The sequence below is a fragment of the Pseudophryne corroboree genome, chromosome 4 (genome assembly GCF_028390025.1).
Source record: "Pseudophryne corroboree isolate aPseCor3 chromosome 4, aPseCor3.hap2, whole genome shotgun sequence".
NCBI classification, from domain to species: domain Eukaryota; kingdom Metazoa; phylum Chordata; class Amphibia; order Anura; family Myobatrachidae; genus Pseudophryne; species Pseudophryne corroboree.
In genome coordinates this window covers 88605378-88629967 of record NC_086447.1, presented here as the reverse complement: position 1 = coordinate 88629967, position 24590 = coordinate 88605378, and the positions used below count along the sequence as shown (strand labels likewise).

At 46.1% G+C, this 24590-nt stretch overlaps 1 protein-coding gene across 4 annotated transcripts in view; it reads right to left on the bottom strand.

Moving 5' to 3' along the window:
* Window positions 1–24590, bottom strand: part of CD2AP (CD2 associated protein) — a 171881-nt gene that overhangs the window by 50739 nt on the left and 96552 nt on the right. For all 4 annotated transcript variants that reach the window (XM_063915246.1, XM_063915247.1, XM_063915244.1 and 1 more), the window contains 6 exons: window positions 15183–15303; window positions 5265–5458; window positions 4943–5030; window positions 2842–2936; window positions 2263–2358; window positions 1514–1550 (listed from right to left, as the gene is read on the bottom strand). In XM_063915246.1, coding sequence (XP_063771316.1) covers window positions 1514–1550; window positions 2263–2358; window positions 2842–2936; window positions 4943–5030; window positions 5265–5458; window positions 15183–15303 — 631 coding nt within the window. The remainder of the gene's footprint in view (window positions 1–1513; window positions 1551–2262; window positions 2359–2841; window positions 2937–4942; window positions 5031–5264; window positions 5459–15182; window positions 15304–24590) is intronic.

Genomic DNA, 24590 nt, shown 5'->3' with positions numbered 1-24590 from the left:
GTTTACCGGCTCCTTGTATCTAAGAACGTGTGCCCTTTACCATTTTGTGGGAGAAGCTTGCCATATTTAGTCTGTGGTCGCTTGTTTTAGTTCCACAGCCATTTATATTTATATTCTGTCTTTAAGCTCACCTACCTCAGTATTTGCATACTACTTTACTATTCTGCGGGTATAACCTGCTCCACTTAGTTTATGGCCATTTATTTTAGCTGCCCCTGTCAATTATACGGTATACTTATCCTGTGTTATGGGGTTGGGATGTGGAGGGATGTTAGGCATTTAGGTGTAGTGTAGTTAGGGGTTCTTATGGGGATCCAGGTATGCCTAGGTTGGGGTTAGGTTATAAAGGGTGGGGGGGGGGATCTTGGGAGGTTTGCTTTGGGTGTCTTTATTTTATTTTGTGTATTTGTTTGGTTTGTAGGTTAGGGCATATTGGGTGGGGGGGAATGTGAGGCTTTTTGTTTTGATATTCTGATGGATGAGTTTTTTTATATTTCATTTATGGTATGTCACCTATATGCCCCATTAAAAATCTGGTTCTCTCATGTGTGCACCCGAATGGCGCCTTCGGGTGGCAATTAAGCTATCAGTGTTTGATTTGGGGTATTCTGTATGTCATTGTTTTTAATACATCCTGCTATTTTTCCATTTCTCTTGTCCAATGGCTTGCTGGCTGATCTTTATTTTGTCATTTATACACTGTTTATGCCTTCCTGTATTATTCCTCATGTTTGCCTTACCAATCATATGCCTCTTTAATGTCTGGGTGTAACTTTTTAAATTTCCAATAAAAATTACACAATTTAAAAAAAACACCAAGTATTTACTTCATACCGACATAGGAAAATATCCTGATACTACCCGGTTTTGTTTAGGTATTTCTTTCCTGTACCGTTTTGTAAAGTACGTGAGTACAGATTAGTCCGACCTGCATGCTCAGACAATTCGTTTGCTTGAGAAGACTATCCGGAGACTCCTACACATGGCCCTGGTGTACAAACTGATGTGGAAATGTAAGGATTCTGGATTTATTCAGACGGCGCGCTCCACCGTCAATTACTGCACCTTAGACCTTTCTTATTGAAGAGAACTTTTCTGGTTTGCACATAAACTTCTGCTAAGTTTAGCTTCACTGAGGTTTAAATAGATCATGAATGTTAGGAGACACAGGAAGCATCTTTATTACACACTACACCTTACATTAGGTGTATTTGAAGAGGTTTTTTTACATTGGGCAAAATTAAACCACCGCTGGGCTCCCCTCCCCGACTGTAATTTATGATTTATCAATTAACATTTACTGAAATAAAGCCAGCATGTTCCATCATGAACCGCTACAACTGATTGCTACCCACTTCTCTATTATAAGAAAGCTGTATAGTTAGTCATTTGTATGATACGAGAATGTGTCTGCAGCACAATAACAGCTCAGTCTCACTCTACATCACAACCTTATACTGAACACACAGTGGACAAGACTTAAATGGCAGGACAGTACAACATGGTTACATACCTGGACTTTTTGTAGGAGGGGGAGGCTTCTTTGGCTTCTGTAAGGAAATTGGGTCAGATAATCAGGTTAATGGTGTAATAGGGGTTACAGAGTATTGCTACATACATATCTGTAAAGAAAGAAATGTTTGGATATATCCCCCCTCTAACACCTTGCCCTTTTTTCCCCCCTTTCTTTATGTAAAGTTGCGCCTAACTACAGTAAGTTGCCTTTTTAGTGTCTGAGATTGGTCACATCTCCAAACCTTGAAGAATGTGACCATCCCAAAAAAAATATTAAATATGATTTTCATCCTCCATATGCCGGAACCCCGGAAGTCACTGAGAATCTAAGGAAGGTATAGGAAATGTGTGGGTTACATATAGAAGTACATTTGATCCTAATATCTATATGGACTAGTTTGACAGAAACCTCATCACTATTCTGTACTATCGTTAACATTTCGATGTTGGAATAGGCCACATCTTGATCTAGTGATTATCCAATTTAAACCCAGGGGCGTAGATTAACTGTGCGTCTATCATTCAGATTGGTGACAGGGTGATTTCCTAGACTTCCGTGTGTACTCAGGTCTGACATACAATGAGTGCTCTAGCTCTGGTCACACATCTTACAATCCAGAACATAAAAACAAGATTAGTAAGCATCCCCCATGAGATCTGTACAGCTCTAACGTGGTAATTACTAAACACATTTCACATCTGCATCTCCAGCTGAAGAACTGAAAAACATATGTACTGTACACTCACTTCCTTTTCAGAATCGCAGATTACAGCGAAGTTGTCAGGAAAAACTCCTTCTTTCCCATTCAGTTCTCCTCTCCACCAGCCTGGATCCCCAGTATCCTGACAACAAGAAGTATGTCGTTATTAAGTGACCCTAAACCAAGGAGGCGTTCCTTAAAGCTATCATTTTGCAATTAACATCTTGAGTCACAAATATATATATATTTATTTTTTTATTATTATTTTTCCCCCCTTTATATCTGATTTGTTTACATGTACTATGTGTTACAGCTGTGAGGAGCCTTCTATATACTGTACATATCAGCATGAAGTCTGCCATATCCTGCTCTGCTAGGAATGTTGTACCTGTGCAATGCCAGGGAAATGCCTGTGACCAAGTCGCCAGCTCTTAGTACATTGGCTGGGAATGATCACATGTATCAATGTTAAATGGGGGGGGGGGCAACAAAAAAAACACTGTACCCATAAATGAATTAAATAATTAATAAATAATAAATTAATGTCTAAGGCTCTCATGACAGAGGCGGAGAACCCTTAAAGAGGTAACCTAAAATAAGCAGAACATAACTCTAGAAAACTTACTTTACTTAATACATGGATGATGTCCCCTTCTTTAAAACTAAGCTCATCCTCATTTACGCCCTCATAAGGATACAGCGCCCTGCACATCTCTTTGGCTGTGGGGAAATAAAAGAGGTGTGATTTGGTATACAGGAATAGTAATACCATTAGGCAGAGTCTGTAACAAATCTTACAAATAAGCAGAGTTGATCAGTGTTTCCTGGATTAGGGAACTAAAATGTGGATTTTACACCTTTTTTTACATGTCAAATAAAAACAAAGAAAAGCAAACACACAGACTGCATAATAAATGAAGCAAACACCTACAGGCATTTATAGCGGTCTATGTCAAGGCATCTAGATGCATCATAAATATTCATACCCTCTGCATTCGCATCAGCGAGAGATTAATAACATCCCTCTCCATTCAAAGATTTTATTAAGCCTGGTGAAGTGATAAAGTAGAAGGTGATAACACACCAGTCAGTCAGCTCCTAACTGCCATATCACCTTCCACTTTATCACTTCACCAGGCTTAATAAATCTGCCCCTAAAGGAGAAACCCAGGTGGGAGTATTAATATAGTACAGGTCCTATGTCTGATGCCAGGTTCTGTGATACTGCAGAGGCTCTCTCCAGTGCATGTAACCATTACCAGCATCCCACTCTGGATCTCACTTCCTGCATAGAGACCAGCGCTAGGGACCCACACCCTATTAGTGCATTATGGTACAAATGTATTAAGCTATAACAAGAGATTAAGTGGAAACGGATAAGGGGGTATATTCAATTGAAGTCGGATCCATTCCGACATTAATTTGTCGGAATGGATCCAACCTGAGCTATTCAATGCCATCTCAATTCGACTTTAAAAAAAAGTTGAATTGAGATGCGGGAGCTGAGACGGGGGAGAGCCGCGCTACACTAGTGGCTATATAGCCGCTGCTGTAGCGCTGCTCTTCCCTGTCTGGCCGCGGCTCTCCCCCACTGTCTCTGCCTCCCCCCCGTCCCTGCATCATAGCCGCCGCTCACGGCAGCGTCCACCCGGCTCCAGCAAGCGAGGACACATTCTCTGGCGATGCTCTCCCCGTCTGCCTGCGGCTCTCCCCGTCTCTTCTCCCGCATCTCACTTCGACTTTTTTTAAAGTCGAATTGAGATGGTCGAAAAGGGGGCCAAAACCTGTCGCTTTTGGCCCCGTTTTCGACACAAGCACGCGGATCGGCAGCTATTCTGCTGATCCACGTGCTTTTCGACAAGTCGAATTCCTCAACTTGTCGAATAATTTGGGGTAAGACTGAATAGGTCGGAACCCCTTCTGACCTAAAAAAGTCGAAAACTGCCGTCTTTTCGAGAGACGGCAGCTTTCTACTTCAATTGAATATACCCCAAAGCGTGATAAATGACCAGCCAATCAGCTTCTGTCATTTTTCAAACACAGCCTGTGTCATAGCAGTTAGGAAGCTGATTGGCTGGCCAATTATCACTCTCTATCCGTCTCTATTTTATCTCTTGTTCAAGCTGAATATATTTGGGCCATGTGTCATTTAAAACTTAAGAGACTGGCAAAGCGTGTTCTTGTGGTCTTCCTAGAACGCATGGTACAGAGAAATGAGTATGACCGGTTTTCAAGACCAGGGCATCCCTGCAAGATAGCCATATTGGTGGCAGTGGTGAATAACCCCACTGTATTATAAGCGGAGGTACCAACAGATATACAAGACAGTGCTTTAAAAGACTAGACTCATAAGACGAGACAGAGACGAGGACTTTGGTATGTTAAAATGAAATCAAAAGTCATTCAAAAGGAGACTCTTTGTAGCGTGGATCACAGACGTCCCTAAGAGGATAGAGACAAATCTCCGGTAGTGGTCCTCGGAAATGCAGACAGGGTGCGCACATGAGGAGATGTTTTCTACATATGACCAATTATCTTAGCTGCAGTTATAATCTACCTGATGAAGGGGACTTAATGCCTCCTCTCTCAGTTACTTTTGATATATTTACTTAAATACTCCCACCTACCCCACTTCTTACATCGTACAGTCTATTCCAAATGGTGATAGTACAGAAAGAACAATTGTGACGGACAATCCAGACAAAACACAAAGACACAATCCCGACCTTTAGGTTTGCTGTCTGTTTCTGTCCGTGGTAGGTCTGAACTTGTTGTGCGAGCCACTTTTGTCGCTGGTGTTGGGGTGGGTAATGGCTGCAAGACAAGAGACGTCAAAGCGCAAGACGTAAAAAAAAAAAAAAAAAGGTCACAATGCATTTAGTGCAGAAAGAGATTAATCTCAATGACCAATAAGCAATGAAACATACAGTCCAGCTACATAAATCATATATAGCCGTGGTGATTGAGAAGTACCAAATCTTACTATGGCCACTCATAAAGGGCAATTATAGAGAGACTCTATTAGTGTACAGTACACAGTCCATTTACCTTATCAGGCTTTCTGACTTCTGGTTCGGCGGTCGGTATCCTTGGCTTGAGCTTCACAGACCCTTCTTTGAAAATATCTCCAAATCCAACTCCCATGATCTTCTTGGGCTGCGCCACCGTCACGGGAGACCCTTCTGAGTTACTAGCTGGTGATGGTACAGGTGACGTAGGGGAAGTAACAGCAGGAGGATCAGCTGGAAAACACATGGCACAAACTTAGCACTTCTTCCACGAAGAACGTCATGTCCACTGGTTTGTAAGTGGAGGCTCTTGAGCCACCAGCTAAAGTCTACTCTATTCACCATGGAATATGAAGAACAAACTTATAGTAGACATCATTCGTCATGTATGGGGAATGCAAGGCTGAATAATGGGGAGGGGGGGGGGGGGGGTAAAAATATTACAACTAATCAGCACCCTCAACTGTGTGCGGCCCTTAGGTACAGATGATACATTTATTATCAATAAACCAATGCAGCCTGCCTTGCTCCTTGGATATGTTGAACACAATTCATCTGGGGCTCAATCTCTAGATTAGCAGCTATAATTGTCATAACAGGAATCCATTCCACAATGAAGATACATTATAACAAATATACATATTACACACACATACTATATTATATATACAGACACATACAGTATTGTGAAAATGTTTTAGGCAGGTGTGGAAAAAATGCTGCAAAGTAAGAATGCTTTCAAAAATCGAAGTGTTAGTTTATTTTTAATCAATTAACGAAGTGCACAGTGTATGAACAGAAGAGAAATCGAAATCAAATTAATATTTGATGTGACCACTCTTTGCCTTCAAAACAGCATCAGTTCTTCTAGGTACAGATGTGACCTCAATAAGCCATGCAGCAGGAGACGCCTGGCGTGAGTCAGTCGGCACCTCTGCTAAGGTCTGTCTTTTTGTTTGTTTTTGACAGAAAATGCATTTTATTCGCATCACTATGTGAATGGGATGCTTCTAGCAGGTCAGCACTGACAAAAAGGTCGACGTGGGCAAAAGGGCGACAGGTGCACATGGTCGACACATTTTTGGTGTTCTTTTCCAGCCATGACAAACCATGTCACAAATCATAACCTTTAGTGACCTTGTGAACGAGCAGAGCGATCTTTAGAGAGGACACGTTTCAACAGTAGTCTCAGATGAAGAAAGTATCCACACTAACCCCAAGAATGAAAAAACAAAACAAAAACATGTTGACCCAGGCGACCTTTCCTAGTGTCGGCCTTTCATATCTCGAACTTTTGTCACTGTCGCCCACATGGGGTCGTCCGAATGACTGTAGACCTAATGCATGTAGATCTTCTATACCAACACCCTGTGGAAAATACAAAAGTAGCATTTTGCAATTATTCATCCCTAGGGACTGATCACAAACAGTAATAAATGTGCATGTATGCATGTCATGTATATGTACACATGTATGTAAGGAAGGGAGACAAGATACAGTATAGTCAGTGACTTATGGCTACACATTATCTGTGCACGTCTCTACATGAGCTGCAGCAGAACACGCCATATTATATTGATAATAAATATAAGCTTTAATCAGTAAGTATCCAGATGGCATGCTCTTATAAGCAGGACACCCCTCCTACTCATTTGTCTGCTCTCGTGGTGTCTGTTGACATTCTCCCTCTATTTACAGGGCTGGTACGTTATTTAGATGCAATAATAAACCAGCATATTGTGTAAAGCAGAGCGCAGGAAATGCAATCTGTTTTACTGGAAGCAGAACAAGCTTGTATGAGACAGAGCTATGCAACCACTTTATTTTGGTGTCTGGCATCTGCTCTGCATAAGAGCACTCTTTAATGTGAACCAAACCCTAACATCTATACTGCTCAGGATTCTGGGTAGTTGACCATCCATAAGGGTTTTGGCCTACAGGCAAGCCTGCTCCGCATGAGGCGATGCTCTTTTCATTTCATACAGCCACATTGCTAAAGATGATCTTCCCAACCAGTGAACTTGTTGGCTGGCAGGCATGAAAATCTGGTGATGTATGGGAGCGAAAGACAATTGTCTATTTGCTCCCAAATGCTGGAAAATGAATAAAAATGGTTGCTCAGACAAATTGGTTACCTCAGTTTTCAGGCATTTGGGAGCATACAGCAGATTATCATTGTTCCCATACGCTATAATCTGTAGGTCTGTGAGCAGTTTAGCAAAAATGGGTTATGCCTAAACTGACCACAACTAATACTTCTGGATGTATATCAGATTCGAGTGGTTGTCATGTGATCACATGACTGCATTCCAAACTGCTGATTGGAGGAGCATGTCCTCACGTGGCACCAAAATATTTAAATGTTTTTCAACTTTTTGACCAAAAAGAATGTAGGGGGACTGCCAATAACTTGTATCAGTCCTCGGAACCTACAAAGTTAGTAATTTAGATCAGGTGTTTCCAAACAACACCATTACAGTCCAGGTTTTAAGGGTATCCATGCTTGAGCACAGCTGACTTAATTAGTACTTCAGTAAATTTGATTTAATCATCTGGACTCAAGCATGGACATCCTTAACAGCTTAACTAATTATTTTTTTTTCCTCAGAAATTGTCTTTTACTTTTTAATGAAGTTTCAAAATTGAAAGGTTTATTAAAAAAAATAAGATTTTACTCACCGCTAAATCTATTTCTCGTAGTCCGTAGTGGATGCTGGGACTCCGTAAGGACCATGGGGAATAACGGCTCCGCAGGAGACTGGGCACAACTAAAAGAAAGCTTTAGGTCTACCTGGTGTGCACTGGCTCCTCCCTCTATGACCCTCCTCCAGACCTCAGTTAGGATACTGTGCCCGGAAGAGCTGACACAATAAGGAAGGATTTTGAATCCCGGGTAAGACTCATACCAGCCACACCAATCACACCGTATAACTCGTGATACTAGACCCAGTTAACAGTATGAACAACAACTGAGCCTCACAACAGATGGCTCAACAATAACCCTTTAGTTAAACAATAACTATATACAAGTATTGCAGACAATCCGCACTTGGGATGGGCGCCCAGCATCCACTACGGACTACGAGAAATAGATTTACCGGTGAGTAAAATCTTATTTTCTCTGACGTCCTAAGTGGATGCTGGGACTCCGTAAGGACCATGGGGATTATACCAAAGCTCCCAAACGGGCGGGAGAGTGCGGATGACTCTGCAGCACCGAATGGGCAAACTCTAGGTCCTCCTCAGCCAGGGTGTCAAACTTGTAGAATTTAGCAAATGTGTTTGACCCCGACCAAGTAGCTGCTCGGCAAAGTTGTAGAGCCGAGACCCCTCGGGCAGCCGCCCAAGAAGAGCCCACCTTCCTCGTGGAATGGGCTTTCACTGATTTAGGATGCGGCAGTCCAGCCGCAGAATGTGCAAGCTGAATCGTACTACAGATCCAGCGAGCAATAGTCTGCTTTGAAGCAGGAGCACCCAGCTTGTTGGGTGCATACAGGATAAACAACGAGTCCGTTTTCCTGACACTAGCTGTCCTGGAAACATAAATTCTCAGGGCCCTGACTACGTCCAACAACTTGGAAGCCTCCAAGTCTTTAGTAGTCGCAGGCACCACGATAGGTTGGTTCAAATGAAAGGCTGATACCACCTTAGGGAGAAACTGGGGACGAGTCCTCAATTCTGCCCTATCCATATGGAAAATCAGATAAGGGCTTTTACATGACAAAGCCGCCAATTCTGACACACGCCTGGCCGAAGCCAAGGCCAACAGCATGACCACTTTCCACGTGAGATATTTTAATTCCACGGTTTTAAGTGGCTCAAACCAATGTGACTTTAGGAAATCCAACACCACGTTGAGATCCCAAGGTGCCACTGGGGGCACAAAAGGGGGCTGAATATGCAGCACTCCCTTAACAAAAGTCTGAACTTCAGGTAGTGAAGCCAGTTCTCTCTGGAAGAAAATCGATAGAGACGAAATCTGGACCTTAATGGAACCCAATTTTAGGCCCATAGTCACCCCTGACTGTAGGAAGTGCAGAAAACGGCCCAGCTGAAATTCCTCCGTTGGGGCCTTCCTGGCCTCACACCACGCAACATATTTTCGCCAAATGCGGTGATAATGGTTTGCGGTCACTTCTTTCCTAGCTTTAATCAGCGTAGGAATGACTTCCTCCGGAATGCCCTTTTCCTTCAGGATCCGGTGTTCAACCGCCATGCCGTCAAACGCAGCCGCGGTAAGTCTTGGAACAGACAGGGCCCCTGCTGCAGCAGGTCCTGTCTGAGTGGCAGAGGCCATGGGTCCTCTGAGATCATTTCTTGAAGTTCCGGGTACCAAGCTCTTCTTGGCCAATCCGGAACAATGAGTATAGTTCTTACTCCTCTTCTCCTTATTATCCTCAGTACCTTGGGTATGAGAGGAAGAGGAGGGAACACATAAACCGACCGGTACACCCACGGTGTCACTAGAGCGTCCACAGCTATCGCCTGAGGGTCTCTTGACCTGGCGCAATATCTTTCTAGCTTTTTGTTTAGGCGGGACGCCATCATGTCCACCTGTGGCCTTTCCCAACGGTTTACAATCAGTTGGAAGACTTCTGGATGAAGTCCCCACTCTCCCGGGTGGAGGTCGTGCCTGCTGAAGAAGTCTGCTTCCCAGTTGTCCACTCCTGGAATGAACACTGCTGACAGTGCTAACACGTGATTTTCCGCCCATCGGAGAATCCTTGTGGCTTCTGCCATCGCCGTCCTGCTTCTTGTGCCGCCCTGTCGGTTTACATGGGCGACTGCCGTGATGTTGTCTGACTGGACCAGTACCGGCTGGTTTTGAAGCAGGGGTTTTGCCTGACTTAGGGCATTGTAAATGGCCCTCAGTTCCAGAATATTTATGTGTAGGGAAGTCTCCTGACTTGACCATAGTCCTTGGAAGTTTCTTCCCTGTGTGACTGCCCCCCAGCCTCGAAAGCTGGCATCCGTGGTCACCAGGACCCAGTCCTGTATGCCGAATCTGCGGCCCTCTTGAAGATGAGCACTTTGCAGCCACCACAGCAGAGACACCCTGGTACTTGGAGACAGGGTTATCAGCCGATGCATCTGAAGATGCGAACCGGACCACTTGTCCAACAGGTCCCACTGAAAAGTTCTCGCATGGAACCTGCCGAATGGAATTGCTTCGTAGGAAGCTACCATTTTTCCCAGGACTCGCGTGCAGTGATGCACCGACACCTGTTTTGGTTTTAGGAGGCCTCTGACTAGAGATAACAGCTCCTTGGCCTTCTCCTCCGGGAGAAACACTTTTTTCTGTTCTGTGTCCAGAACCATCCCCAGGAACAGTAGACGTGTCGTAGGGACCAGCTGTGACTTTGGAATATTTAGAATCCAACCGTGCTGTTGTAGCACCTCCCGAGATAGTGCTACCCCGACCAACAACTGCTCCCTGGACCTCGCCTTTATCAGGAGATCGTCCAAGTACGGGATAATTAAAACTCCCTTTTTTCGAAGGAGTATCATCATTTCGGCCATTACCTTGGGAAATACACTCGGTGCCGTGGACAAACCAAACGGCAAGTCTGGAATTGGTAATGACAATCCTGTACCACAAATCTGAGGTACTCCTGGTGAGGATGGTAAATGGGGACATGCAGGTAAGCATCCTTGATGTCCAGTGATACCATGTAATCCCCCTCGTCCAGGCTTGCAATAACCGCCCTGAGCGATTCCATCTTGAACTTGAATTTTTTTATATATGTGTTCAAGGATTTCAAATTTAAAATGGGCCTCACCGAACCGTCCGGTTTCGGTACCACAAACATTGTGGAATAGTAACGCCGTCCTTGTTGAAGGAGGGGCACCTTGACTATCACCTGCTGGGAATACAGCTTGTGTATTGCCTCTAACACTGCCTCCCTGCCTGAGGGAGTTGTAGGCAAGGCAGATTTGAGGAAACGGCGGGGGGGGAGACGTCTCGAATTCCAGCTCGTACCCCTGAGATACTACTTGAAGGATCCAGGGATCCACCCGTGAGCGAGCCCACTGATTGCTGAAGTTTTTGAGACGGGCCCCCACCGTACCTGGCTCCGCCTGTGGAGCCCCAGCGTCATGCGGCGGACTTGGAGGAAGCGGGGGAGGACTTTTGCTCCTGGGAACTGGCTGTATGCTGCAGCTTTTTCCCTCTACCTCTGCCTCTGGGCAGAAAGGACGCGCCTTTAACCCGCTTGCCCTTATGGGGCCGAAAGGACTGTACCTGATAATACGGTGCTTTCTTTGGCTGTGAGGGAACATGGGGTAAAAATGCTGACTTCCCAGCTGTTGCTGTGGAAACGAGGTTCGAGAGACCATCCCCGAACAACTCCTCACCCTTATAAGGCAAAACTTCCATGTGCCTTTTAGAATCTGCATCACCTGTCCACTGCCGAGTCCATAACCCTCTCCTGGCAGAAATGGACATTGCACTTATTTTAGATGCCAGCCGGCAAATATCCCTCTGTGCATCTCTCATGTATAAGACTGCGCCTTTAATATGCTCTACGGTTAGCAATATAGTGTCCCTGTCTAGGGCATCAATATTTTCCGACAGGGAATCTGACCACGCAGCTGCAGCACTGCACATCCATGCTGAAGCAATAGCTGGTCTCAGTATAATACCTGTGTGTGTATATACAGACTTCAGGATAGCCTCCTGCTTCCTATCAGCAGGCTCCTTTAGGGCGGCCGTATCCGGAGACGGTAGTGCCACCTTCTTTGACAAGCGTGTGAGCGCTTTATCCACCCTAGGGGATGTTTCCCAACGTGACCTATCCTCTGGCGGGAAAGGGTACGTCATTAGTAACCTTTTAGAAATTACCAGTTTCTTATCGGGTGAAGCCCACGCTTCTTCACACACTTCATTTAATTCCTCAGATGGGGGAAAAACTACTGGTAGTTTTTTCTCTCCAAACATAATACCTTTTTTTGTGTTCCTGGGGTAACATCAGAAATGTGCAACACATTTTTCATTGCCTCAATCATGTAACGTGTGGCCCTATTGGAAGTTACATTAGTCTCATCGTCGTCGACACTGGAGTCAGTATCCGTGTCGACATCTGTGTCTGCCATCTGAGGTAGCGGACGTTTTAGAGCCCCTGATGGCTTTTGAGACGCCTGGGCAGGCACAGGCTGAGAAGCCGGCTGTCCCATATTTGGTATGTCGTCAAACCTTTTATGTAAGGAGTTAACACTTTCACGTAATTCCTTCCACAAGTCCATCCACTCAGGTGTCGGCCCCGCAGGGGGTGACATCACATTTATCGGCATCTGCTCCGCCTCCACATAAGCCTCCTCATCAAACATGTCGACACAGCCGTACCGACACACCGCACACACACACAGGGAATGCTCTGACAGAGGACAGGACCCCACTAAGCCCTTTGGAGAGACAGAGCAGAGCGCTATATAACACAGGGATGAACACTATAACTGAGTGATTTTCCCTTATAGCTGCTTATATATATACTGCTGCGCCTAAATTTAGTGCCCCCCCTCTCTTTTTTACCCTTTGTAGTCTTGAAACTGCAGGGGAGAGCCTGGGAGCGATCCTTCCAGCAGAGCTGTGAGGGAAAAATGGCGATAGTGTGCTGAGGGAGATAGCCCCGCCACTTTTTCGGCAGACTTCTCCCGCTTTTTTATGGATCTCTGGCAGGGGTATTTTTCACATATATAGCCTCTAGGACTATATATTGTGATTTTTTTTGCCAGCCAAGGTGTTAATATTGCTGCTCAGGGCGCCCCCTCCCCCAGCACCCTGCACCCATCAGTGACCGGAGTGTGAGGTGTGCATGAGGAGCAATGGCGCACAGCTGCAGTGCTGTGCGCTACCTTGTTGAAGACCGAAGTCTTCTGCCGCCGATTTTCAGGACCATCTTCTTGCTTCTGGCTCTGTAAGGGGGACGGCGGCGCGGCTCCGGGACCGGACGATCGAGGTCGGGCCCTGTGTTCGATCCCTCTGGAGCTAATGGTGTCCAGTAGCCTAAGAAGCCCAAGCTAGCTGCAAGCAGGTAGGTTCGCTCCTTCTCCCCTTAGTCCCTCGTAGCAGTGATTCTGTTGCCAGCAGATCTCACTGAAAATAAAAAAACCTAAAATATACTTTCTTTTCTAGGAGCTCAGGAGAGCCCCTAGTGTGCATCCAGCTCAGCCGGGCACAGATACTAACTGAGGTCTGGAGGAGGGTCATAGAGGGAGGAGCCAGTGCACACCAGGTAGACCTAAAGCTTTCTTTTAGTTGTGCCCAGTCTCCTGCGGAGCCGCTATTCCCCATGGTCCTTACGGAGTCCCAGCATCCACTTAGGACGTCAGAGAAAATATTTTATATATATATAATATATATATATATATATATATATATATATATATATATATATATATATATATATATATATATATATATATATATATCTCTATCTATCTATCTACACGCACCTATCTTTTTTGCAACACCCCCCCCTCCACCACCCTCAATGTCTATAGGCCTCCATTATGGAATAACTTCCATTCTCCCATTGGCAATGGAACCCCAGTGGTCTTAAGTCAAACAGTATTTCTAAATCCCCCTCAGTGGGTAACATGCAGAGCGCAGTGGACTGTGTCAGGGGGTCCCCCCTACTCTGCACTCCCCACATATCATGACACTTGCTCATCTATACCCTTAGCATGTGAGCTCATACTGTGCGTCAGCTCTGCAATGTGCCTGCGTGCTACTTATTAGCGAATGATGCATTACACAGTGGCAGATTATGCAGAATGATTTATAATAACTGTCTTTAGTTTACATTATAACATGTAGTTATTTAGTTGCCTCTCAGAGACAGGAGAGAGATTTTTTAATTTTTTGGGGAGTAAACGTAAAAAGTTCCTCTCTGTGCACATATCCCGGGAACAGGAGTTGCGCACATGGATCTGGCACAGGAAATAAAAGCTTTCAGGCCAATTGTGTGTATTTTTCTATCACATAGCTCACAGGGAACAATGGAACGTCAACGAGTGATGCAAGAATGAAGGAGCAGAGATTCTGCTGTGCCCGCTTCCGAATCTGCTCTAACTGGGCACATACTGTATCCGTCCAAGGCACACAAGCCTCACAGTATACACACTTCTCAGCTTGATTCAAACCATGTGCAGTGACCACATCTTATTTATTTCCGGCCACGTATACGGGGCGAGCCGAGCCTGCTGAACATCTCCTTTCAATATCAGCAGCTGTTCCCCCTCTGCATTCAGAGCATAAAGTAATTATTACACACTACAAAGTATTATGTGCACGGGCCGAACGCAGACACTGACGGAAGCTTGGGCGGCCGGACCCAAGGGTAAAGGACTAAACTGAAACACACGTCACTAATTAAGACACAAGGAATAGGAATGGTGGGAAGATAAATTAGAACATAAGACATTTAAAACAACCTCAACTCATCGAGAACTTAACCTTTTCGCAATAAATAGTAAAACATTCACATGATTATTTTAAATGACACGTCATTGCTTGACCGATTTAATTCACACAGGAAAAATGTACAGGAAGTTTTAGATTTAGTTTAAGGATACTGAATTACAAGAGCCTTTTGCACATCTTTAAAGTGCACCCGTCGGTATAGGCTGGCATCCCGGCGGTCATGCGACCTTCGCTGGAATCCCGACATCACTCAGGACACCCACCGCCTGTACAATATTTCTATCACCCACTGATGCAGCAATATTATGTCAGTTCACAGGGAACGGATGACATTATTAAGACAAATCAAATTTAACTGAAAGGCAGATCATCAATTCACTAGGAGCCAGCCCAGTGATTCAGCTGGGAAACTGCTGTTTGCAGGCAACGGTTGCTTCCTGAAGTCACAGAGTCCCTGAACATACAATCCAGTTTTTGGTGTACGGAATACAACTAGTTAAACCTCACTGTAAGAATAAATGATGGATAAAGTGTTACCTGGATCTTCGGAGCTTTCCTGGCTTTCACCATCGTCGGACAGGTCCAGCTCTTTCACAAAGTTAGACGGAAACAGCCCAGAACGCCCGCTGCAGGTCCCGCTCCACCAGCCCTCTTCTACCTTCAAGGTATAAGCACAACAGTCAACAAAGATGGATATAAACCCTCTCGCGGAGGCCTTATATTGGAAAAACATTTTGTACTATCAGCAGATCATCATTTGTTTTAGCTACAGCCTACCTCCATTATTTTCTGAAGAGAACGCACACCCAGCCGGCAGTCTTGTCAGTTGGAAATTAATGTCTTTTTACAGAACATGTTACTGTACAAACTCCCATTGCACCGAAGAGCCACTACCAACCAGTATAAATCTTACAGCTGCCAGCCAACGACATCACTCAGCTGCCACAGCGATACTGTAATGGTAAATTATACCAAAAACAAGATTTCCTATTGCTGCAATTAGACACAATTTCTTATACCTTGACTTACTTTATTTTATTATTTTCACAATAATACTTTACACAAGTATAGCTACAGTGCAGCAGTAAAGGTGCATACACACAGTGCAATGTAACCTTACTTTTTTGACTACACAGTCAAAATCGTAAGGAAAGTTAGTGCAAATTGCACCATGTGTATACAGCTTGCGATACCGATGCACGCTCCCGTGGGGTCGGTATCGCAGGAAAAGATTGACTGTGCAGGCAAGTCTAGACTATATTGTGTACAATCTAGTACACAGTATAGTCAAAAATTGGTACCCAGTCAAATCTCAGTCAAAATCTCAAGTAAAGTCAGTATCTGTGGTTCAGGGCTCTGGGGAGTTCAGGGGAAATCGCAGTCAAAATCTGAGATGGTCAGTATCTCACCGTATGTACACAGCTTTACAGTAATAATAAGGGGCCTACACACGGTGCGATTCTGGCTAAATACCGATTTTGACTTTGCGATTTCCGTTGAACTCCCCGGAGAGGACGAGGTCAATTTACCTTCAATCAAAATCCTGACGGTCGAAATCCTGACAGCAATTGATCGACGGTCAAAATCCCGACATGGACAAAAAACCGACATTTAAAATACCGACATGGTCAAAAATAAGAATTTACTTACCGATAATTCTATTTCTCATAGTCCGTAGTGGATGCTGGGAACTCCGTAAGGACCATGGGGAATAGCGGCTCCGCAGGAGACTGGGCACTAAAGTAAAGCTTTAGGACTACCTGGTGTGCACTGGCTCCTCCCCCCATGACCCTCCTCCAAGCCTCAGTTAGGATACTGTGCCCGGACGAGCGTACACAATAAGGAAGGATATTCAATCCCGGGTAAGACTCATACCAGCCACACCAATCACACTGTACAACCTGTGATCTGAATCCAGTTAACAGCATGATAACAGAGGAGCCTCTGGAAAGATGGCTCACAACAATAATAACCCGATTTTTGTAACAATAACTATGTACAAGTATTGCAGACAATCCGCACTTGGGATGGGCGCCCAGCATCCACTACGGACTACGAGAAATAGAATTATCGGTAAGTAAATTCTTATTTTCTCTGACGTCCTAAGTGGATGCTGGGGACTCCGTAAGGACCATGGGGATTATACCAAAGCTCCCAAACGGGCGGGAGAGTGCGGATGACTCTGCAGCACCGAATGAGAGAACTCCAGGTCCTCCTCAGCCAGGGTATCAAATTTGTAGAATTTAGCAAACGTGTTTGCCCCTGACCAAGTAGCTGCTCGGCAAAGTTGTAAAGCCGAGACCCCTCGGGCAGTCGCCCAAGATGAGCCCACTTTCCGTGTGGAATGGGCTTTTACAGATTTTGGCTGTGGCAGGCCTGCCACAGAATGTGCAAGCTGAATTGTGCTACAAATCCAACGAGCAATAGTCTGCTGAGAAGCAGGAGCACCCAGCTTGTTGGGTGCATACAGGATAAACAGCGAGTCAGATTTTCTGACTCCAGCCGTCCTGGAAACATATATTTTCAGGGCCCTGACTACGTCCAGCAACTTGGAGTCCTCCAAGTCCCTAGTAGCCGCAGGTACCACAATAGGCTGGTTCACGTGAAACGCTGAAAACAGCTTAGGGAGAAATTGAGGATGAGTCCTCAATTCCGCCCTGTCTGGAAGATCAGATAAGGGCCTTTACAGGATAAAGCCCCCAATTCTGACACGCGCCTGGCCGAGGCCAGGGCCAACAACATGACCACTTTCCATGTGAGATATTTTAACTCCACAGATTCAAGTGGTTCAAACCAATGTGACTTTAGGAACCCCAAAACTACATTGAGATCCCAAGGTGCCACTGGATGCACAAAAGGAGGCTGTATATGCAGTACCCCTTTTACAAAACGTCTGAACTTCAGGAACTGAAGTTAGTTCTTTCTGGAAGAAAATTGACAGGGCCGAAATTTGAACCTTAATGGACCCCAATTTTAGGCACATAGACACTCCTGTTTACAGGAAATGCAGGAATCGACCTAGTTGAAAATTCCTCCATCGGGGCCTTACTGGCCTCGCACCCCGCAACATATTTTCGCCAAATGCGGTGATAATGCTTTGCGGTTACATCCTTCCTGGCTTGATCAGGGTAGGGATGACTTCATCCAGAATGCCTTTTTCCTTCAGGATCCGGCGTTCAACCGCCCTGCCGTTAAACGCAGCCGCGGTAAGTCTTGGAATAGACAGGGTCCTTGCTGGAGCAGGTCCCTTCTTAGAGGTAGAGGCCACGGGTCCTCCGTGAGCATCTCTTGAAGTTCCGGGTACCAAGTCCTTCTTGGCCAATCCGGAGCCACGAGTATAGTTCTTACTCCCCTCCGTCTTATAATTCTCAGTACTTTTGGTATGAGAGGAAGAGGAGGGAACACATACACTGACTGGTACACCCACGGTGTTACCAGAGCGTCCACAGCTATTGCCTGAGGTTCCCTTGACCTGGCGCAATACCTGTCCAATTTTTTGTTTAGGCGGGACGCCATCATGTCCACCTTTGGTTTTTCCCAATGGTTTACAATCATGTGGAAGACTTCTGGGTGAAGTCCCCACTCTCCCGGGTGGAGGCCGTGCCTGCTGAGGAAGTCTGCTTCCCAGTTGTCCACTCCCGGAATGAATACTGCTGACAGTGCTATCCCATGATTTTCCGCCCAGCTTAGAATCCTTGCAGCTTCTGCCATTGACTGCTTCTTGTGCCACCCTGACTGTTTACATGGGTGACTGCCGTGATGTTGTCCGACTGGATCAACACCGGCTGACCTTGAAGCAGAGGTCTTGCTAAGCTGAGAGCATTGTAAATGGCCCTTAGCTCCAGGATATTTATGTGAAATGATGTCTCCAGGCTTGACCATAAGCCCTGGAAATTTCTTCCCTGTGTGACTGCTCCCCAGCCTCGCAGGCTGGCATCCGTGGTCACCAGGACCCAGTCCTGAATGCCGACTCTGCGGCCCTCTAGAAGATGAGCACTCTGCAACCACCACAGGAGGGACACCCTTGTCCTTGGTGACCGGGTTATCCGCTGATGCATCTTAAGATGCGACCCGGACCATTTGTCCAGCAGGTCCCACTGGAAAGTTCTTGCGTGGAATCTGCCGAATGGCTTTTCTTCGTAGGAAGCTACCATTTTTCCCAGAACCCTTGTGCATTGATGCACTGAGACTTGGCTCGGTTTTAGGAGGTTCCTGACTAGCTCGGATAACTCCCTGGCTCTCTCCTCCGGGAGAAACACCTTTTTCTGAACTGTGTCGGGATCATCCCTAGGAACAGAAGACGAGTCGTCGGAACCAGCTGCGATTTTGGAATATTGAGAATCCAATCTTGCTGTCGCAACACTACCTGAGATAGTGCTACACCGACCTCCAACTGTTCCCAGGATCTTACCCTTATCAGGAGATCATCCAAGTAAGGGATAACTAAAACTCCCTTTCTTCGAAGGAGTATCATCATTTCGGCCATTACCTTGGTAAAGACCCGGGGTGCCGTGGACCATCCAAACGGCAGCGTCTGAAACTGATAGTGACAGTTCTGTACCACAAACCTGAGGTACCCTTGGTGAGAAGGGTAAATTTGGACATGAAGGTAAGCATCCTTGATGTCCAGAGACACCATGTAGTCCCCTTCTCTTGAATTTGAACCTCTGTATGTAAGTGTTCAAAGATTTTAGATTTAAAATCGGTCTCACCGAGCCGTCCGGCTTCGGTACCACAACAGTGTGGAGTAATACCCCTTTTCCTGTTGCAGGAGGGGTACCTTAATTAACACCTGCTGGGAATACAGCTTGTGAATGGCTTCCAACACTGCCTCCCTGTCTGCTTGTAAAGCCCCAGCGTCATGCTGAGGGCTTGGCAGAGGCGGGGGAGGGCTTCTGTTCCTGGGAACTGGCTGATTTCTGCAGCCGTTTCCCTCTCTGTCACGGGGCAGAAATGAGGAACCTTTTGCCCACGTGCCCTTATGGGAACGAAAGGACTGCGCCTGATAATACGGCGTCTTCTTATGTTGAGAGGCGACCTGGGGTAAAAACGTGGATTTCCCAGCTGTTGCCGTGGCCACCAGGTCTGAAAGACCGACCCCAAATAACTCCTCCCCTTTATAAGGCAATACTTCCATATGCCATTTGGAATCCGCATCACCTGACCACTGTCGTGTCCATAACCCTCTTCTGGCAGAAATGGACAGCGCACTTACTCTTGATGCCAGTCGGCAAATATCCCGCTGTGCATCACACATATATAGAAATGCATCTTTTAAATGCTCTACAGGCAATAATATACTGTCCCTATCTAGGGTATCAATATTTTCAGTCAGGGAATCCGACCACGCCAACCCAGCACTGCACATCCAGGCAGAGGCGATTGCTGGTCGCAGTATAACACCAGTGTGTGTGTAAATACATTTTAGGATACCCTCCTGCTTTCTATCAGCAGGATCCTTAAGGGCGGCCATCTCAGGAGAGGGTAGAGCCCTTGTTTTGACAAGCGTGTGAGCGCTTTATCCCCCCTAGGGGGTGTTTCCCAACGCACCCTAACCTCTGGCGGGAAAGGATATATGCCAATAACTTTTTAGAAATTATCAGTTTTTTAATCGGGGAAACCCACGCTTCATCACACACCTCATTTAATTTCTCAGATTCAGGAAAACTACAGGTAGTTTTTCCTCACTGAACATAATACCCCTATTGGTGGTACTCGTATTATCAGAAATGTGTAAAACATTTCCATTGCCTCAATCATGTAACGTGTGGCCCTACTGGAAGTCATATTTGTCTTTTCCCCGTCGACACTGGAGTCAGTATCCGTGTCGGCGTCTGTATTTGCCATCTGAGGTAACGGGCGCTTTAGAGCCCCTGACGGCCTATGAGACGTCTGGACAGGCACAAGCTGAGTAGCCGGCTGTCTCATGTCAATCACTGTCTTTTGTAAAGAGCTGACACTGTCATGTAATTCCTTCCAGCAGTTTATCCACTCAGGTGTCGACCCCCTAGGGGGTGACATCCCTATTACAGGCAATTTGCTCCGCCTCCACATCATTTTCCTCCTTATACATGTCGACACAAACGTACCGACACACAGCACACACACAGGGAATGCTCTGATAGAGGACAGGACCCCACTAGCCCTTTGGGGAGACAGAGGGAGAGTTTGCCAGCACACACCAGAGCGCTATATATATATATATATATATACAGGGATAACCTTATATAAGTGTTTTTCCCCTTATAGCTGCTGTATTGTTTATACTGCGCCTAATTAGTGCCCCCCTCTCTTTTTTAACCCTTTCTGTAGTGCAGGACTGCAGGGGAGAGCCAGGGAGCTTCCCTCCAACGGAGCTGTGAGGGAAAATGGCGCCAGTGTGCTGAGGAGATAGGCTCCGCCCCCTTCTCTGCGGCCTTTTCTCCCGTTTTTCAGTGTAATCTGGCAGGGGTTAAAATTCATCCATATAGCCCTGGGGGCTATATGTGATGTATTTTCGCCAGCCAAGGTGTTTTTATTGCTGCTCAGGGCGCCCCCCCCTAGCGCCCTGCACCCTCAGTGACCGAAGTGTGAAGTGTGCTGAGGAGCAATGGCGCACAGCTGCAGTGCTGTGCGCTACCTTGGTGAAGACGGGATGTCTTCTGCCGCCGATTTTCCGGACCTCTTCTTGCTTCTGGCTCTGTAAGGGGGCCGGCGGCGCGGCTCTGGGATCGGACTCCATGGCTGGGCCTGTGTTCGATCCCTCTGGAGCTAATGGTGTCCAGTAGCCTAAGAAGCCCAATCCACTCTGCACGCAGGTGAGTTCGCTTCTTCTCCCCTTAGTCCCTCGTTGCCAGCAGGTCTCACTGAAAATAAAAAACCTAAAACTAAACTTTTTACTAAGCAGCTCAGGAGAGCCCCTAGTGTGCACCCTTCTCGTTCGGGCACAAAAATCTAACTGAGGCTTGGAGGAGGGTCATGGGGGGAGGAGCCAGTGCACACCAGGTAGTCCTAAAGCTTTACTTTTGTGCCCAGTCTCCTGCGGAGCCGCTATTCCCCATGGTCCTTACGGAGTTCCCAGCATCCACTAGGACGTCAGAGAAATACCAATATGTAAAATGTCGACAGGTCAAAATGCCGACATCAGTTTTTTCATTGAAAATTACTTGTTCATACTTTACCATCCCAGTGGACCTGGAGGGGGCATATAATAGTGTGCGGAGCGCAGTGAGGCACCGTGCCCGAAGCATGGCGAGTACAGTGAGCCATGCGAGGGGACGCGGTACACTTATATGGTGTCCATGTCGACACACACAAAAACAATGAAAACCGCATGTCGGTATTTTGACCTGTCGGCATTTCACATGTCAGTATTTTGACCTTTGACAGTTGGTCAATTGCTGTCGGGATTTCAACCGTCGGGATTTTGATTGGAGGTATTTCATACTGATCCACCCCCGGAGCCGAGAACCACAGATATTGACTGTACACATATGGGGTCGATTCTATTCGGCAACTTAAAAATAGCGCCGGGAATTCGCTCCCGACGCTATTCAATTCAGCTGCTAGTGCCCCGCAATTGTCGGGAATTCTTCACTCATCCCCGGGGGATGAGAGCAGAAACCCGACAAAAGTGATGCCTCGCGGCCGGCGCGAGGCTGATTCTGTCGGGAATCAGCATCGCCGCGGGTAGTTAAGTCGGAGAATGCCCGTTCTCCCGACAAAACTACCTGTTAAGTCGGCGAGAACGGGACATCGCCGACTTAACTGGAGCTGAATTGAATAGCGTCGGGAGCTAATTCCCGGCGCTATTCTTAAGTTGCCGAATAGAATCGACCCCATAGAGCGATTTTGGCTATGTATAATTGTGTCTATATTAGAAACTAGATTGTACACTTTCTAGTCAAAATTGACCTGCACATTATATTTTTTCTTGCGATGCCGACCCCACGGCACCGCACATCGGCATCGCAAAGGTGTATACACACACGGTGCGATATGCACTATGTTTTCTACCCATTTGGGCTATAAAGTCTTACACATAATGTGTAAAACTGAAGCACACGCTCCTCTTGTTTAGTTCTTACTCAGTTAAGTGGAGTAAATGACACCTGCACTACACGCATAGGATACGCCTATACATTAGAAGATTTGGTTCCAAAACAGGTCCCTGTCGAAACCTCAACCATGGAGGGAAGATTGTGGGATAAATCTTACTGCGGCCGGTGCTTGCTAAGCATCATAACATAGGTGATTAACAGGAATGAGATTTAAGGGAGTTCAGTTCCTCGTTAAAGAGAGACTAAATAGTGGTAACTTAAAATACAGCGCCACCCACTGTCACCTCCAGTATAGCTTCTTAAGTATTCTTAGGGGCATACACACTGTGTGATATAACTACCGATATAGGGGTATATGCAATTGCGGTCGAATTCCCGAAATTGTCGAATTTCGGGTCATTTTCGACCAAAAAAAAAAAAATCGCCTATGCAATTCAGTGCTTTCCGACCAAAAAACGGACTTTCAAAATTCGACTTTTTGAAATTCGACTTTTTGCAAATTCGACTTTTCTGCAATGATACAAGTGCTGCAATTCGACCAAAGCATATTCAATTCAAGTTTGGAAATTCGACAGCAGTGCTTTTAGACAGCAAATTCGTCATTTTCAATCCGCCACACTTTGGAGGGTGAAAACAAATAAAAAAATTTTAAACATGTTTTTTTTTTGTTTTTTTTGGGGGGGGAATAGCAGATCTATTTATATTAGAAGGGAATAGGTACTTTTTTTTTTTTTTTGGAGGCACAAATATTATTTATATATTTTTTAAAATATATATATATTTTTATTTTTTTTTTATGCTGGAACGGTGAAATCATAAAAAAAAATGGCGTGGGGTCCCCCCTCCAAAGCATAACCAGCCTCGGGCTCTTTGAGCTGGTCCTGGTTCTAAAAATGCGGGGGAAAAATTGACAGGGGATCCCCCGTATTTTTAAAACCAGCACCGGGCTCTGCGCCTGGTGCTGGTGCCAAAAATACGGGGGACAAAAAGAGTAGGGGTCCCCCGTATTTTTAACACCAGCATCGGGCTCCACTAGCTGGACAGATAATGCCACAGCCGGGGGTCACTTATGCCGTGCCCTGCGGCCGTGGCATTAAATATCCAACTAGTCACCCCTGGCCGGGGTACCCTGGGGGAGTGGGGACCCCTTCAATCAAGGGGTCCCCCCCCCCAGCCACCCAAGGGCCAGGGGTGAAGCCCGAGGCTGTCCCCCCCCATCCAATGGGCTGCGGATGGGGGAGCTGATAGCCTTTTGTGATAATAAAAAGATATTGTTTTTTCCAGTAGTACTACAAGTCCCAGCAAGCCTCCCCCGCAAGCTGGTACTTGGAGAACCACAAGTACCAGCATGCGGGAGAAAATCGGGCCCGCTGGTACCTGTAGTACTACTGGGGAAAAAATACCCAAATAAAAACAGGACACACACACCGTCGACAGTAAAACTTTATTTCATACGTCGACACACACATACTTACCTATGTTCACACGCCGACATCGGTCCTCTTCTCCATGTAGAATCCACGGATACCTGAAAAGAAAAGATCAATATACTCACCCCAGCCATGGTCCAGAGATAAATCCACGTACTTGGCAAAAAAACAAACCGAACACCCGCTCCATGCCGGACTGAAAGGGGTCCCATGCTGACACATGGGACACCTTTCCACGAATGAGACCTGTCAGTGACAGCTGTCACAGAAAGGTCTCTAAGCCAATCAGGAAGCGCAACTTCGTTGCGCTAACCTGATTGGCTGTGCGCTGTCTGTACTGTGACTGCACATCGCAAAGCCGCTCCATTACTTTCAATGGTGGGAACTTAGCGGCTAGCGGTAAGGTCACCCGCCGGTCAGCGGCTGACCGGCGGGTGACCCCACCGCTAGCCGCTAAGTTCCCACCATTGAAAGTA